Raw genomic sequence first — 15835 nt, 5'->3', positions numbered from 1 at the left:
CTCATTGATTTACTTCACTCACACATAATTTAGAAAGCAAAAAGGTACAGAGTGATGACTTATGGTCCCCTAATGGTGTGCTATTAGCTTTGATAAGAAAAAGTTTCAAAAACCTAACACACTATGTCTTTCTCTAAAGTAGAATAATTATTGCTTACTCTAGTGAATACAAGATGAGTGTGAAAAGGAATGATTTTAAATAATCGTAAAAGAAAAAAATAGAGAAGTTTTGAAGAAACAAATTTCAAAAATCCCTTACTTAAATGGCAAATTATTTTGAAATTTCTCAAGTATAGAGGATATATAAATAAATAGGAAAAAAAATTTGAAGTATTTGGGAGGAATACGTAAGCTCTAAAAGTCTAAGTAAAAAATGAAAGGGAAACTCGAATTTCGATCAATTGACGAATTAAACTGGTATAAAGTCAGTCTTTAAACACAGATTTTTCGAAAGGAACAAAATAATATTATCGTACCTGTAATATTTTTTTCGTTAGCAGATTCATTTTTAAGAAACTTTAAATGACACTTCTATTTTATACTAACACAGACAGTTTAAATTGTAATTATTTATTGATCATAAAATTGAATTTATGACTAAACACTATACTATGCATTAGACTCCATTAAAAGTAAAATTTTGTAAAAATTAAGTATTTAAAATTGAATAAAGTACTCCACTTTTAATCGAATAAAGCTGTATTAATATTGGCTGTATCCTTTAAGTGGGGTTGACTGTGTTTATTGCCCGATTTATATTAATTGTTTTGTGTTGTCCAAGTGAAGTGATGTTTGTTGCTGTCAGAGCTGTTACTAATGACTGCTTACTACTTACTGTTAGAGCTGTTATAACTTTGTAGATGATACGACCGACACTTTTAAATATTGTTTTCCTGATTCCGTACTTGGCAATAATTATTTAAAAAACAATCTTTGGTTGAAAGATTGCTTATGGAGATTTTTGGATTCTCAAAAAGGTGATTTTTTTTTTTTTATGTTGACCAGCCTGTTACCAACTTTTTAGAGTCAATAAGTGGATTTACACAAATAAGTGACATTTTATAAATCTGCATATATATTATACTAAAGAAGAGAAACCTTATTCCTGCTATGTATTTATGAATAATCTTTATTGTATAAAAAAATAGTTCAAGTTAATACCTTCATGTTCACAGCAGAGAAAAGTCTTATTCATCACTGATTGTGTTAAAACACTCTCACCAAAATCTAATTTAAAGGGACAGTTTACATAAAATATTCATCTTTTATATGAAAGTCATCTCTTGCACCAACTGGTGAAAAACTTCATTCCTGCAGAGCGTTTTAATCAATCGTGCATACAAATCTAATTTAAACTATCTTGTTCTATTTAGAGAAAAGTCCTATTTATGCAGCATGGGCGATGAAACTTTCTCACAGGAAAGTCATTTAAATGAACTTTCTTTTTTTTTATATATATATAGGAAAGAAACCATATTCACGTAATCTGTGTGATAAAACATATAAAAATAAAAGAAACTTGAATCGACACTCTCTTGTGCATACTGGAAAGAAACCTTATTCATGCAGTGTCTGTGGTAAATCATTCAGACACAAGGGAGTTTTAAACGGACACAATCTCCTTCATACTGATGAGAAACCTTATATATGTAGTGTTTGAGATAAAAGGTTCTCACAAAAATCTAATTTAATTGCACATTCTCTTGTTCATACTGGAGAGAAACCTTTTTCATGCAATATGTTTGATAGAACATTCACACAGAAAGGAAATTTAAATGAACGCTATCTTATTCATACTGATGAGAAACCTTATGTGTGTGTGATAAAACATTCACACAGAAAAGTGTAACTTTATTAAGTGGTGCATGGAATACAAAAAGTAAGTCTGTGAACCATTTTCGAGCCAAAGAATATACATAGGATACAAAGAATATACTTAGAATACTAATATACCTTTTTATATTCAATATTTGAGCCCTCCATGATAAACCAGAAAACATGTGTGTACATGTGGTGGAAAAAAAATAATAAATAATTTTAGAAAATTGTCTCGTCTGTTACCTATTAATGTATTTTTTTAGTTTATTGATGATTTATTAGATCCCTACAAGTCTAACTTGTAATTCAATACTGATGCTGACTATTAAGGCATGTTTAAGAACAAAAGAATATATGTTAATCACAAACAATAATCAGTTCTAAATTTGGTTTTTAAGACGCTTTCAGTTTCCAAAAATTTGAAAAAGGTAAAGAAGAAAATTGGTGATAGAAATTATGTTTGACAAAAATACATTGGCTCAGCCAAGGATCTACTTTGACGATTAACCACCTTAAAATCATCACCAATTGATACTATTACCACTAATAATTGATGTTAGAGCCGTGGTGGAACGTTCGCCTTCCAATGTGGTGAACTGGGTTCGAATCCCCGCTCCCACAGACATTTGCAAAATGTTACACTTTGGTTCATAGATGTTATTTTGTATAATAACCGGTGTTAAAGAACCAACCTATTTTCAGGTTTACAACTACCAATGATCACGTCCTTAGTCTTTTTTTAGCCCAGCCCAAAAGACAAGAGAACTCCTAGATCAAGCATTGGGATAAACTAGCCTTTGTGGAGGACTTTTCGATGGAACTAACTTCTATTTGCACTAAGTTCAGAAAACCACGAAAAAGCTAAATGATTAGCCTTAAGGCAAACGGATTCTAATCCGTATTCAATTTACCACTGAGAATAATTTAAGGGTCATTCTAACTGCACTGCGAAAAAAAATTGCGTAAGCAAATTCGAAGATCAGAACGAGAAGCCCGACTGGTGAGATTTCTCCAGGTCTCATTCCACCAATCAAGTACTTACTCCAATCTCTGAATTGAATTTATGTGAACGATAATACAAGTGAACGGTTCCTGACGTCAGCACTTTGGTTGGTGAAACATCTTTACAGAGATATCCCTAGGAGCAGAATTCACATCTACTAGTTAGGGATACTTCTCTGCACTTTTTAAAATTCAATTGGTTTACTTTTATTCATTATAAACAGCACTATTAAAATAATTGTTGTCCAAAAAGGATTTTGAATTCAAATCTTACAGAAATATTCTGCAAATTTCAAATGACTTGTTATTCAATTACAGAATAAAAGCTATAGAAAAGGAATGAAGATGTAATGCAAGAGAACATTTCCTATAATGAATGCTAAAGTTATAGTATATTATGAAAAAAATCATATTATTTTGCATTTTCTAAAGTAAAGTTAACAAAGGCTTAAGTTTACAATCTTTGATAATTGGATTGGGTTCTTGAATTAATTTTGTGTGATTGATCATCCCTTCTACTCATGACCAACATGCTACTTCCAAATAAAAATTGGTTAACTTTGAGCTGCTTATGAATAAAGCTAAAATAATTGGGAAGCTATGCTTAACTCTGTTAGAAAAATCCTTTTGCCGCAAGGCTAACTGTGGGAGGTTTTCCTCTCCTTGTAGGGTGACCCGGGGTAATTCTTGATCAAAAAATGCAAACATCTATTTTGTGAAAAAACTATTCAAGATAGAATTTTAATATTTACTGGAAGTTTGAGGCTATATGAGATGAGACCTATGCCTCCTTCTTTTGTTTGAAAATCTAATTAGAATTTAAAAGATTTTAAATTTTTAGTGATCAGGAATTACCCCTGGTCTTGATCATTTCTGGGGTAATTCCTGATCACTTCTGGGGTAATTACTGATCACCAGTTTTTATTGTAAAGGGGCTGTTTAAAAATAATTATATAATGGTAATTAACAAATAAGACATCAAGTTCAAACAAATAAACCAAAAAGATATGTTTAAGCAGCTAATAAAACTTTATTTAAAAGCAAGAAGAAAGATTAACACTTTAAATTGCAAAAAATCTTTGCATCATGCCATACATTTTAGGCAATCAGCCAACTCATTCTCATGTTCTGCTGAAATATAAGAGAGTTCCCTCATGGATTACTTTTGCTGGATTTTTTAACTTCATTAAGTGAAAGTGTAAAGTAAAGTAAGGTATGTCAACTCAACAGCTCTGGCAGCAGCTCTCACATTGAAATTTTCATTTTCAATCATTAAAAGAAATTGACTAATTTTGCTTTCTAGAAGCTTAGTATCCTTTTTAGGCTAATAATTTCTCACCATATTTATACTAAGCTAATTTATAAACTTAAAAATTATTCTATCAATGTACACACATAAAATTAAGATAGAGGCAAGGTATGACAAACCAGAAATGGTGCAAATCAGAATACAGTCTTGTATACCGTTAAAAACAAATTTTGTGATGATAGTTAAAATATATTTTATAGTTGTTCCACTTAATAAATATGAACTGTTATTTAAGAAAAGACAATTAGCTATTTATTAGCTATTTTATATACTATTTATAAGAAGAAATGACAGTGATCAGGAATTACCCCAGTGATCAATAATTACCCCATCTGTAGGGGGCAACATTTGATACAGTTTTCTATAATCAATTATAATGTTTACAGTAGATGTGAAACAATTAAACAAAAGCTTACACTATTTTTATATAAAAGAAATATAAAGTAACTCAAAATATTTATTATTAAGAGAAGGAGGGGGATCTTTGCAGAAATGTGCACATTTTGAAACCCATCTCTGAAATTGAAAATACAGAAAGCAGTTTAAAAGATACTTATTTTGTTAGATAAAACAAAAGGCTATTATTAAGTAAATGTAGTTATACTTTAGTGAAGTGTACAAGCATTCTTGTCCATGTCTCAAATTCAAAAAAAAATTTTTTTTTAAAAATATAACTTAGGTGATCATTATTTACCCCAGAAACAGAGTGATCGTGAATTACCCCGGGTCACCCTAATACAAATGTGGGTTAGTTCCATCAAAAAAGTCCTCAACAAAGGCCAATTTCTCCTGATACTTGAACAAGGAATTCCCTTGTCTTCTGAATTGGGTTCAAGACTACAAAGCTACGGAGTTGAACATTAGTAGTCTTAAATCCAAAAATTGGGTAGGCTGTTCAAGGATTGCTATAAAATAAAATTTCAGTCCCGACTGGTAATAGTTTTGTTCTAATTAAACTAAGCCGTGAACTGTCTTACGATCAACCAAATTAATAAAAGTTCAAAAATAATTAAACTGCAAATTTTCTCTTACAAGGTAGGTTTCCTCTAAAAATGGAAAAATAAGTTAAGGGTTTGTCTATTTATTCTCATAAAGATTTATAAATTAGAAGTTAGTCTATCTTTAAAAATTTACTAGAACTTAAACAGGGTGCGTAGCCAAATCTTTGAATCAAAAATAAGCACTTTTTAAAAACTTTTCAAGCACTTTACAAAAATTTTCAAGCTCTCAAAAAATTCATATTCAATCAATGATATTATTGAAAAACAAAAACTTTTTATAAAGAGTTTTAGCGTTAAAAAAAACCCAAAAAGAAATGGACGTAAATCAAAACAATCAGTTCTTTCCCACATCACCGAGTGAATTCAAATTGACCCTGAACTCAGAACAAAAGTACCCTTACCCCCTACGTCAAAAAGTGTTAGAAGTAAAATAAAATAAACAAGAATAAAATTTAATTAAATTAAAAAGAAAAACATTTCATAAGGATCTGATATTCTCTATCCGAATTGGAGCACTCGGGTTTCGGTTTTAAGTGTGCGCGCATGCGCAAGTCATATCGTGGGTACGACATGAAGTCCGCGTGAATGATTACGTAGCAAACACCCCATTTTTCGTGAAATGCATGGGATTCACCAGATATCACTGAAGAAAAAAAAATTATTTGTGGAAAAAAAGCACTTTTTAAAAACACCAGCTGAAAAAAGCACCTTTAAAAGCTTTTAAAAACGAAATCCCCAAAAAAGCACCTTTAAGTACTTTTTACAAACGCTACGCACCCTGTTAAAACCTCAACTATATTTTCATAAGTTAAAGATGTTCTTAATAAACACTTCTGCACCATTTTGTTTTATGAAATCAAGGAAAACATTCAAAGTAAAAGAAAATTAGAAATATTGTTTTAATTAAAAATAATTGTTTTGTGTTGAACAATTTTAGAGAGGAAATACTGTTCTTTACTACAATAGAATCCAATTTGTCATTCCAAGACTACTAATGACGCTTAATATCTGATCTTAATATAGTTCATAATTTATTAAAAAAAAAAAAAAAAAACTCCCTTTCACACAAGAAATCATCCCCAACATTCTACAAAAACAAAACATTAAATTATCAATTTATTAAGTTAAAATTCCTAAATAAGATTGCTCTTATTCTTTTATCACTAGAATTGAGAAGTAATGACAAATTCAAGTAATGAGGAAGCCTGCATATGAAAGGTTACCATCAAGTTCACAACAAAAGCAGAAAGGACATAAAATTGTTGAAATCTTTCATGGTAAGTATTTGCCACACTTTGAAATATTGAGAAATGAGAGACACGACACATTTAAAAAAGATGAAAACTTTATTATTATTAGTAGTAGTAGTTAAGACTGCAAGTTGTTGTAACACAAAACATTTTCTTCAAAATTTTTGGCATAAAAAATCAGCCAGATAAATAAGCATGGAAATAAATATAAAATCTGGTGGATATAAAAGATGAAGAGACAAAAATATTATTAATCCACACTTTCTCCACAAAGGAACAATTTGTTGAAATAAAAAGTCCTATGCACTTTTCTTCTGACACTTGCCATTAGTTTTCTGTAAATCTAATTCAAAAGGGGGGAAAATACACAATTAGTAAAAGTAAATATAGGGTTGGTAAGTACAAAGGCTATTTTAAAGAATGAAAAATTATCAAATCATCAATTCAAAATTAGCAGAAATTTTAAGGTATACCTTCTGATGATTAGCGACAATCAAGATATAATTCATTTGTGAAAATTTCTTTATTAAAGACTAAGGCAGCTCACATAAAGTTAAATAAAAATAACTAATAAGAAATTTATTGTCAACTGAAATTGATTTTTGCACCAGTTTAATCCCTTGTCTTGCCAATACAGGCATAACATATTTCCTATAGTCCAAAATAAAAAGCAATTTCTAATATATAACTTTAATTTGAACCTACTGTTTTTCTGATACATTTACCAATATCTGATGAAACGATTAGTTTTAAAAAGGCAAATATTCTATAAAATTAAAATACTGGTTTGAGCCAGTCTATACAAGTTTCATACACAAAATGGAACTATGTTCGACCTGTATCAATCTTCTCGATACTTCAACACATTTTTGCTATACAATTTTTCTTTTCCAAGGTGCATTTTTTCTCCTCTTTGTACATTAAGTATTAGGTTTAGATATTAAGTAAACATTTTCACGTTAATTAGTAGACACCAATGAATTTAAAATTGTTGAAAATATTAATAAAGCATAAAAAGTTTATAATCAGGAAGTATTTGAAGCAGGTCATATAATGCAAAAATAAAATTTTGGACCTCTTCTCTATTTAGCAAAAACAAGCTAATTAAAAGATTAACTTTCTAATTAGGTATTGCTTACACTCCCTCATTTGCATCAACAAATATAATCCCCTGTGAGGGCCTACTTCACAACTAAATTCAACACAATTTTGATTTTGTAAGCAGTTAGAGAGCAAACTATTCAAGAATATACACAAATAAATTTCATTGGTGTTACCTCGGAATTAGATACAAATACTATGTTGCTTATTGCTTCATGGTAGTGTATATCTGACATAAGGTACTTCAACATCTTCACCATCTGCATCATTGCAGCACAATTCAAACACTAAAGCTTTGACATGAGGTTCTATTCTACGTTTCGATACTTTCTCCACCACTTCACTCATTCTAAAAAATAATAAAAGAATGAACAGGGGTATAAAATTTTTGCTTATAATTAATTATACTTTTAAAACTGTAATAAAAATTATTATTACACAATACCCACTCTTTTAACAAAGCAAAAATTAAGGACTTTTTTGAAAAATTAAGGACCTTAAAAATAGTATGATTGTTTATCATCGAATATACATATGCCATCAGTGGCAGTGTCAATTATTTACCTTTCTCAAAAAAGAAAATCAACCAATAAAAATCAATCTTATTATAATGTAAGTACTGATATAATTGTATTAATTAAAAGGGTTCGCCAAAGTTGGACCAGGCCACTATCATATATTAAAAAATAATCAGATTTTAGAAGATGAAATGGAAAGTACAGAAAAAAATGGTTAATAGTTGCTGATAAATGATGGAAACACGAGGTGGGTCCATTTTTAAAAAGTAATAACTTGCATTACATGCCATGTTAAAAAAATTTATGAATTTAAGAATTAGTAAGACATTAAGATAGTTTTTTTTAAATGCAATTTCAAAAACATTGAAATTTATTAAAGACAAATAATGTTATTCTGATAATAATTAAAATTATAGAGCAATATAGTTAGAAGAAATTTTTTAAACTATTAAAACAAATAGAAAATATTATCTAAAAATAAAGTTTCATTCACAAATTAAAAAAAAAAAAAATCTTAACTTATGTGAAGTTTACAATTACTAGTTTTAATGAAATTTCATAATTTTTTTTAAACCTTTAGGACATAAACTATAGGTTTTAAACATTCTGATACAATTTCTTTGTGATATTTCTGATATAATTTAATTTTTTTTATAGCACATTGGATAAAAAGTATTGAGCATATAATTAAAACTAGTGATTTAATTGAAAAATTAGATATATATCACTAAGTAATGGAATAAAATTTGTGGGTCGCATATTTCTGAAATATTTTTACTAAAGCTAATAACAAATCATTTTGAAAAAAGTGCTTGTGGCTTTAGTATTGTTTTTCCACACAAGTTACAGAGCCGAATTACAATATTTCCTCTTCTTCTGATTAGGTAGTTTTTCGACACAAATTAATGTCTATTTGAATTAACCTATTCTACCATTTGTTTTGTAAGTTTAGCATTTTTATGAAGTAAATCTAAATTAAATATGAAATTCACGTGTCTTATGGGTAAATAATCATCCAACTCTAAGTAATGAATGGATGAACTTACTTAAGATCTAATCTTTCTCTCCTTTTTTGCTCTTGAAGGAAGAAAGAGTAAAGCATGCAGACACCCTGAGAGAGCATCGTAATTTCTAGATTGTATTCAGTCTAAAGGAAAGGGATTAAAAAAAATTTAAAAATTAAATAACAAAAAATTTAACAGCACAAATCATCTCTAGATTATTCAGAAAAACAAGTAACCTACTTTGAAATGTTTTAAGAACTCTCGTAATGTCAATTCACCAGTCACTTCAAATCGGTCCCAAAGGGTAAACTCCGTATCATAATACTAGAAGCAGAAAAAATTTTACTTTAAAAATCTAACACATGCCACAACTAAAGATATCTTTCACTGGACAAAAATTAAAATGTTACAATAACTAGCCATTTTTAAGGAGAATATCTAATTAAAAAATATTTGTAAGTACTATTTTTCAAAAAGTTTTAACAGTGCAGTTTATTATAATTGGAAAAATAACTCATTTCAAAGTCAAATTTTAAAAAGTTTAACATACTAAAGAATAATATGAAATATGTTAAATGTACTTTACAAATATTATACTACAGTCAAACATTATATGGCTAGGTAGTGGGAAATAATTTTAAAATAATAATGAAATTAAAAAACCTTTTGTTTAGGAGCAGGTAGAGGTTCAGAAAATGCGAAGAAAGGCAGAGCAAGATTTATAAAACCATTCTTGTAAGTTTCGAGTTTCTTGTGACCTTGAACTAACTGAAAAATATTAACATTAAAAATGAGTGTTCATAAAAAGAGCACTACAATCAACACACCAAATTTATAGAAAGCAAATTATTGTGCTATAGTAAAATCATTAATTAATGAAAAGAATTATATAACTTTCTTCTCAGATAATTAAACAAAATTTTAAATATTAATCTTAAGACAATACTGTAAAAATAGCATTCTTTGCCTGCAATAATCCCATTACATTTATACTTTATAGATTCCATTATTTTCTCAATACAACAACAGAAACATCTAATTGTCAATATAGAAATCGTAATTTTTTTTGGACGAATTTAAAATGTGACTTAAAGGTATAATTTCCTATTGCTCCTCTATAGAATCTTTTAAAAAAAAGTGGTGTTAAATATAACATTTAGGATTATGTGAGATAGTTGCGACCAGTGCCATTTTTTTGTAAAAAAAAAAAAAAAAAATAATAAAAAACTAGTCCAGGGCAAAAATTTGGAAAATGTTTCAAGTTTTATGTGGATATTATGCGAACATCACCTTAGATAAAAATAATGAGTAATATATAATTATTTATAACTATTCAAATATTTGAAAAATAGATTAGACACATCTGAGCAAGAATGATTTCAATTCTAGAAGCAAATTTTGTGGTAAAAGTAAATTAGTTTAACCACAATTTTCCACCGCTTCTACTCATTTCCTGTTTTTACTAAAGTTTATTACCTGAAAGTGTATAGTCATAATGTAATTACTCCCTTTTTGTGGCAGCACTGGGTAGTTAAGATCACACATGAACTTAAAATTGATAACTTAAAAGGTTAGTTATTTTTTCTATCTTCTCAAAGAACGAAAAGATCACAAACCATTATTCAAAATGTATTAATTTTTTTCTTTTAAAGCCGCCATAATTACCCCAATTGTGCGAAATGATCACATACATAAAACTTAATTTGTTTACTTTGACTATTTACTGAATTTTTTATCAATATTTTTGACTGAATACACAAAAACTTACATTACTTTTGTCCAAAAATGTTTCTACACATCTATATTTTAATATTATTATACTCTGATGATTTTTAACTATGTTTTAAGCACATAAGACTCATCCTTATTAATGAAAAAAAAAATATTGAAAATGTTTTTTCCTTTTTACACATAAAATCACAGTTATTTCATTTATGAACAAATAGAAAAGTAATAATAAAAAAGTTTAAATAAAAAATCATCAGCAATATACCTTGTAGAGTTCCAGACAAACCAAGCCAGATACAATTGCAGTTGTAGTAGCAATTGCAGGAATAATTTTACCCGCAATCAACTTGCTTTTGTGTCTGTCAGCAGGTGAGATGCCATAATTTTCTGCCCTAAGATTGGAAGCAGCAACAATAAAGTCCATATGAAAATTTGTGTCGTCATCTTTTTCAAATTCAATAGGTTGAATTTTAATTTTCAGTACAGAATTATTAGGCAAATCAGTTTGTATTTGAGATAACCTATCAATGTCAGCTAAAAAAAATAAAATCTTAAGTTAAAATATATTCTAATTAATGTAAATAACAGATCATTTTTATAACAAGCAGAAGGATTAAAATTGCTTCTTAACAACCTTCAATTTCTTTCTAAATAAGATATTTAAAGTTCCATAATTTCGAAGCAAACAGAGTGACAGTAAATTAATTGTATTTCTGCACATGTCACATTTACTTTTCAGATGGCTGGGCTATAAGACACCACTGCACCAGCGTGGTTATTCCTTGTCTGCATTGATCACCATTTTGGTTAATCAAAGTTGGGAAATGCTTTGTTTTTCTTAGACATTTGTTTCCTCCCCCCTATAAATGCAGATGTTTCACACTGTTTATTAAAGAAAACTCTGTATAATAGATAAAATATATGATTAATAATAAAATAGTTAATGCAATATTGCACAGCCCAGTTGAAAAAGCTTATCCAAAAGGGTTTAGTTTTATTCTAAGAAACCCTGCTTTTATACAGTACAGAACCCGTTATCCGGAAACCAAAAAACCGGAACGAAATTTGATAAATTTTCCCGCCATTTAAAAAATAATAAATTTTTCCTCATAAGATTTCAGAATTTTTTTTTCTTTTTTGAAAGACGTTAACCTTACCATCATTTTGGAAATGTTCATTAGTGTATTACTTCATCTTTTTAAGATTATTTCCAAATATTTTTTTTAGCTGGGTTTAACAATAAAAAAAAAAAAAAAAAAAAACTGCTTTTTGCAGCGATTCAGAAAACCGGAAAAATCAGTTATCCGGAATAGCAATGGTCCCGATCATTCCGGATAATCGGTTCCCTACTGTACTACAATCAATTCACCTTTTGCTTCTAAATATTTTTGTTTACCCAATTACCTGTAGCACTGTTATCTGCCGCCTCAGAGTCTGTCACAGCGATTCTAATACCAGATCGGGGTACAAACTCCGGCACTTCCACTTTTCTAGTAACAGCAGCAATGTAACTTCTATCGCTATTTTCTGGAAGGCCATACATGAAAGCTCTAAGATTAGCAGAACTCACTACATAGTCCAAGTGAAGTGGCTGAAATAAGAATAAATTTAGAGAATTTTGAAATGCTCTTAACTTATAGAAATTAAATGTTTAGTCAGAATAACAAATCAAACAGAAAATATTAGAAAAGAAAGGAACATTAAATAGCTTAAATGACAACCTTAAATTCATAACCTCCCCTTAATCTAAAAGGTTAAATTAAAACTTTTTAGAGCTTTTAAGCAATTAAATTTTTCTGTGCTACTTTTCAATTTCTAGTTACATTATTTGCTAGCAAAACAAATCAATAATAGTTGTCAGGAGTTGTTCTTAGGATAATCACAACCAGCTGTAGAGAAGATGAAAAGAATTAGTCACTCAGCTCAAAATTATTTCCCTTATCAGACACTCATTTTTGTGTGATACGTCTCAATCACACAGACCATTGTTAAGTATCAGTTTCAGCAGATGTATTAAAATTATTTTCATCTTTATCATGAGATGAGATAGATAACTAATTCCAATACTTCATTAAGTGTTGTAGTACTTCATCATACACATCTGGAGCCATAACTTAAGTATCCTACAATATATCTGCTATTGCTCGAAAAAGGCAAGCTCCACCACTAATAATTAGTATGAGAGTATGCAAAACCATAGCAACCGTTTGTGTTCATAAAGGATCATAAATAAATAATATAATTACTTCATAACTAAGTTTTTCATACTACAGGGTGCGTAGTCAAATCTTTGAATCAAAAATAAGCACTTTTTAAAAACTTTTCAAGCACTTTACAAAAATTTTCAAGCACTCAAAAAATTCATATTCAATCAATGATATTATTGAAAAACAAAAACTTCTTATAAAGAGTTTTAGAGTTAAAAAAAAACCCAAAAAGAAATGGACGTAAATCGAAACAATCAGTACTTTCCCACATCTTCGAGTGAATTCAACTTGACCCTGAACTCAGAACAAAAGTACCCTTACCCCCTACGTCAAAAAAGTGGGGATCCGCCAGATATCACTGAAGAAAAGAAAAAAAATTTGTGGAAAAAAAGCACTTTTTAAAAACACCAGCTGAAAAAAGCACCTTTAAAAGCTTTTAAAAACGAAATCCCCAAAAAAGAACCTTTAAGTACTTTTTACAAACGCTACGCACCCTGTACTATAATACAAAATCATTTAAAATAAATACTTAAGTTTAAGGTATAATTAACTATCAAACACTAAATTATTACTCAGTCAACCTAACAAAATGAATAATAACTATTGTAATGTCAATAGATGGATAAAACACTAGTTTTTACTTTATCTTTAATATGCTAAAAAAAAGGTATCTTAAACCCTCTTTTTAATTTTTCACTTTGCATGTTTAGAAAACAAATAAACACAAATTATTTAACTAAAGTTTAATAACTAAGTATGGATTAGTTATAAATGCTTAGAATAGTCGTTATTGCCATAAAAATATTTTCACTACATCTGCAATTGTATAAAATACATCAAAACAATTAGACAAAAATTTCAAATATTTAACACACTTACATTGTTAACATCAAATGTTAAAGCTTTTGGACAACGTTTTGGACCAGACCAAAATGGAGCACCAGTACTTGTTACCTAGAGAAAGAAATGGAATTTTAAAAATAACTCTAAAATAAGTGAGTTAATTTTGCAAAACAAAGACTAAGCCATTAACTTACCTGATCAGGAGGGAAGTTGAAAAGTAATTGCCTAATTTGATTATTATACTGATCTTCCCAGTGGAGACGAGCCCAAATGATGCAGTCATCAAAAGTTTCTGGCCTATCATCAATCAGGACTCTCTTTACACTTTCTAAAATTTCTAGCTGTAAACATAAAAATCACTTAGTATAAATAAAAAAAAATTAAATTTCAGCTTGTTCAATAATTTTCAGCCACTCATTTGAATAGGTAATGGTACAACAGAATTTTTTAGCTCATACAGAAACAAAAAAGCATTTTTTTAAATCTATGTGTGCTATCATTGTTGCTTTGCTATACTAAAGGAATGTAGTAGCATGTAGCAAAATATGCACACAACATAAAATAAATAGAAAATAAAAAACAATTTAACATAAAGGGAACAAAAAAATTACTAATCTTTGAGAAAAAGTCATCTTTATGCATAGGACTCAGAACTTGTATTGATCTCATTGAAAAGTTTCATCATTGACCACTAGGGTGGCACTGCTGAGAATTAACTTATAGCTAGTTGGTTACAGGGCCAATCTTAATATCAACAGTTGTAAAACATTTAAAACGAATAACAGCTAAATTTTTGCTGAAATTGTCTTTTAGTTATGAATGGAAAAAAAAATTTTTAAAACTTATTTTCTATAGATTGCTCACCAAAAGGAAAAAAGAAACACATTATTTTTTTTAAAACTGTTTAATACAAACTTTAGCATTTAGGTAATTTAACAATATTAAAAGATAAAAGAAACAATTTATTTTAGAAGAAATAGAACCAAAATAATCTTCTTTATTTAAAATAATTTTTTCTCACCCTGGCTAAAACATTTATATTACAAGATAGTGTTATGAGAGAGGAAAGACTATGCAATTACATTGTCGATTTAAGCACTGTATAATTGTAAGTCTTTCAAATAATAGTCTAAGATCTTGCATCGTGGTAGCAAAATCAGCAGCCCTTCTAAGTTGATGAATAATTTAATTTGAAAAATCCTATTTCTACATGTACACAATTGTATTAAATTTATAAAAAATTAAATTTTTGCAGATAAGCTACAACTTTTCTTTTTCGTTTCAAAATGGCCATGACAAATTTATGTATATTACTAAATAATGATCTATTACAATTGCTTCAATCTATAAATAATTTACAAGTGAGTTTTATGTTAACAAAGAACAAAATATATTTGTCATGGTACTAATTTTTTTCCTTCTTTTTTTTAAATATTTGTAAAAACTGTGCATAACTAATAAAGTAGAGAAATTTATTGAAAAGGAACTCACCGGTTGATTACCAGCAAGTTTTAATGTTCTTTCAATGAAGGATGGATCTCTGCAAAGGATAATAAATCATTACATATTTTTTAATGAAAGATTGAAAAACATTCTCAGGAATCATTTTAAAAAGAGCAACAAATAAAATCATAAGATTTTCCACAATCTCTTCTCAGATTATAATAGTAGTGTAAATATTATAAATATTTAAACAGATAAAGGTTTAAAAAATAATAAAACTGTCAGAGTTTGGCATAAAATTTATAAGTAGTAAAGCAATTGAGAGTTAAAAAGAGTAAAGGGTAGGATGTTTCCTCTCTGAAAACGGCACTTTGAGTTTTAAAAGGACTCTCACTTAAACACTGCAAAAATTTAAAATGTGTAATATTGTGTAAAATCTGAATTTTGTAATTACCTTCTTTACCGTTTTATGTGTATATTTCAAAAATTTATTCTATCTCATTATCAAAATAAAAGAAAAATTTGCGGTATTAAAAAAAAAAAATTTTTTTTTAGTTAAAAAATAAGATTTAAAATCACTTCCAAAATTTATTAATATCTACTTCCCTCAA

The 15835-nt window shown here is 28.5% G+C and overlaps 1 protein-coding gene and 1 long non-coding RNA gene across 5 annotated transcripts in view; one reads left to right on the top strand and one right to left on the bottom strand.

The window, feature by feature from the left end:
* LOC147814901 (uncharacterized) overlaps positions 1–15835 on the top strand; it is a 366044-nt gene that overhangs the window by 227571 nt on the left and 122638 nt on the right. The gene's annotated exons all lie outside the window — the stretch shown is intronic.
* Positions 6458–15835, bottom strand: part of Uba1 (ubiquitin-like activating enzyme 1) — a 44257-nt gene continuing 34879 nt past the window's right edge. For all 4 annotated transcript variants that reach the window (XM_043051850.3, XM_071177346.2, XM_071177347.2 and 1 more), the window contains exons 17-26: positions 15273–15321; positions 13976–14122; positions 13818–13892; positions 12136–12322; positions 10997–11265; positions 9667–9771; positions 9244–9327; positions 9046–9146; positions 7658–7830; positions 6458–6723 (exon numbers count right to left, since the gene is read on the bottom strand). In XM_043051850.3, coding sequence (XP_042907784.1) covers positions 7695–7830; positions 9046–9146; positions 9244–9327; positions 9667–9771; positions 10997–11265; positions 12136–12322; positions 13818–13892; positions 13976–14122; positions 15273–15321 — 1153 coding nt within the window. In that variant the 3' untranslated portion in view covers positions 6458–6723; positions 7658–7694. The remainder of the gene's footprint in view (positions 6724–7657; positions 7831–9045; positions 9147–9243; positions 9328–9666; positions 9772–10996; positions 11266–12135; positions 12323–13817; positions 13893–13975; positions 14123–15272; positions 15322–15835) is intronic.

This window comes from Parasteatoda tepidariorum, chromosome 2 (genome assembly GCF_982258835.1).
Source record: "Parasteatoda tepidariorum strain Cologne lab strain chromosome 2, Ptep-v5.0, whole genome shotgun sequence".
NCBI lineage: Eukaryota > Metazoa > Arthropoda > Arachnida > Araneae > Theridiidae > Parasteatoda > Parasteatoda tepidariorum.
Note: the sequence above shows the minus strand (reverse complement) of the source record. Positions and strands in the feature narration are given on the sequence as shown.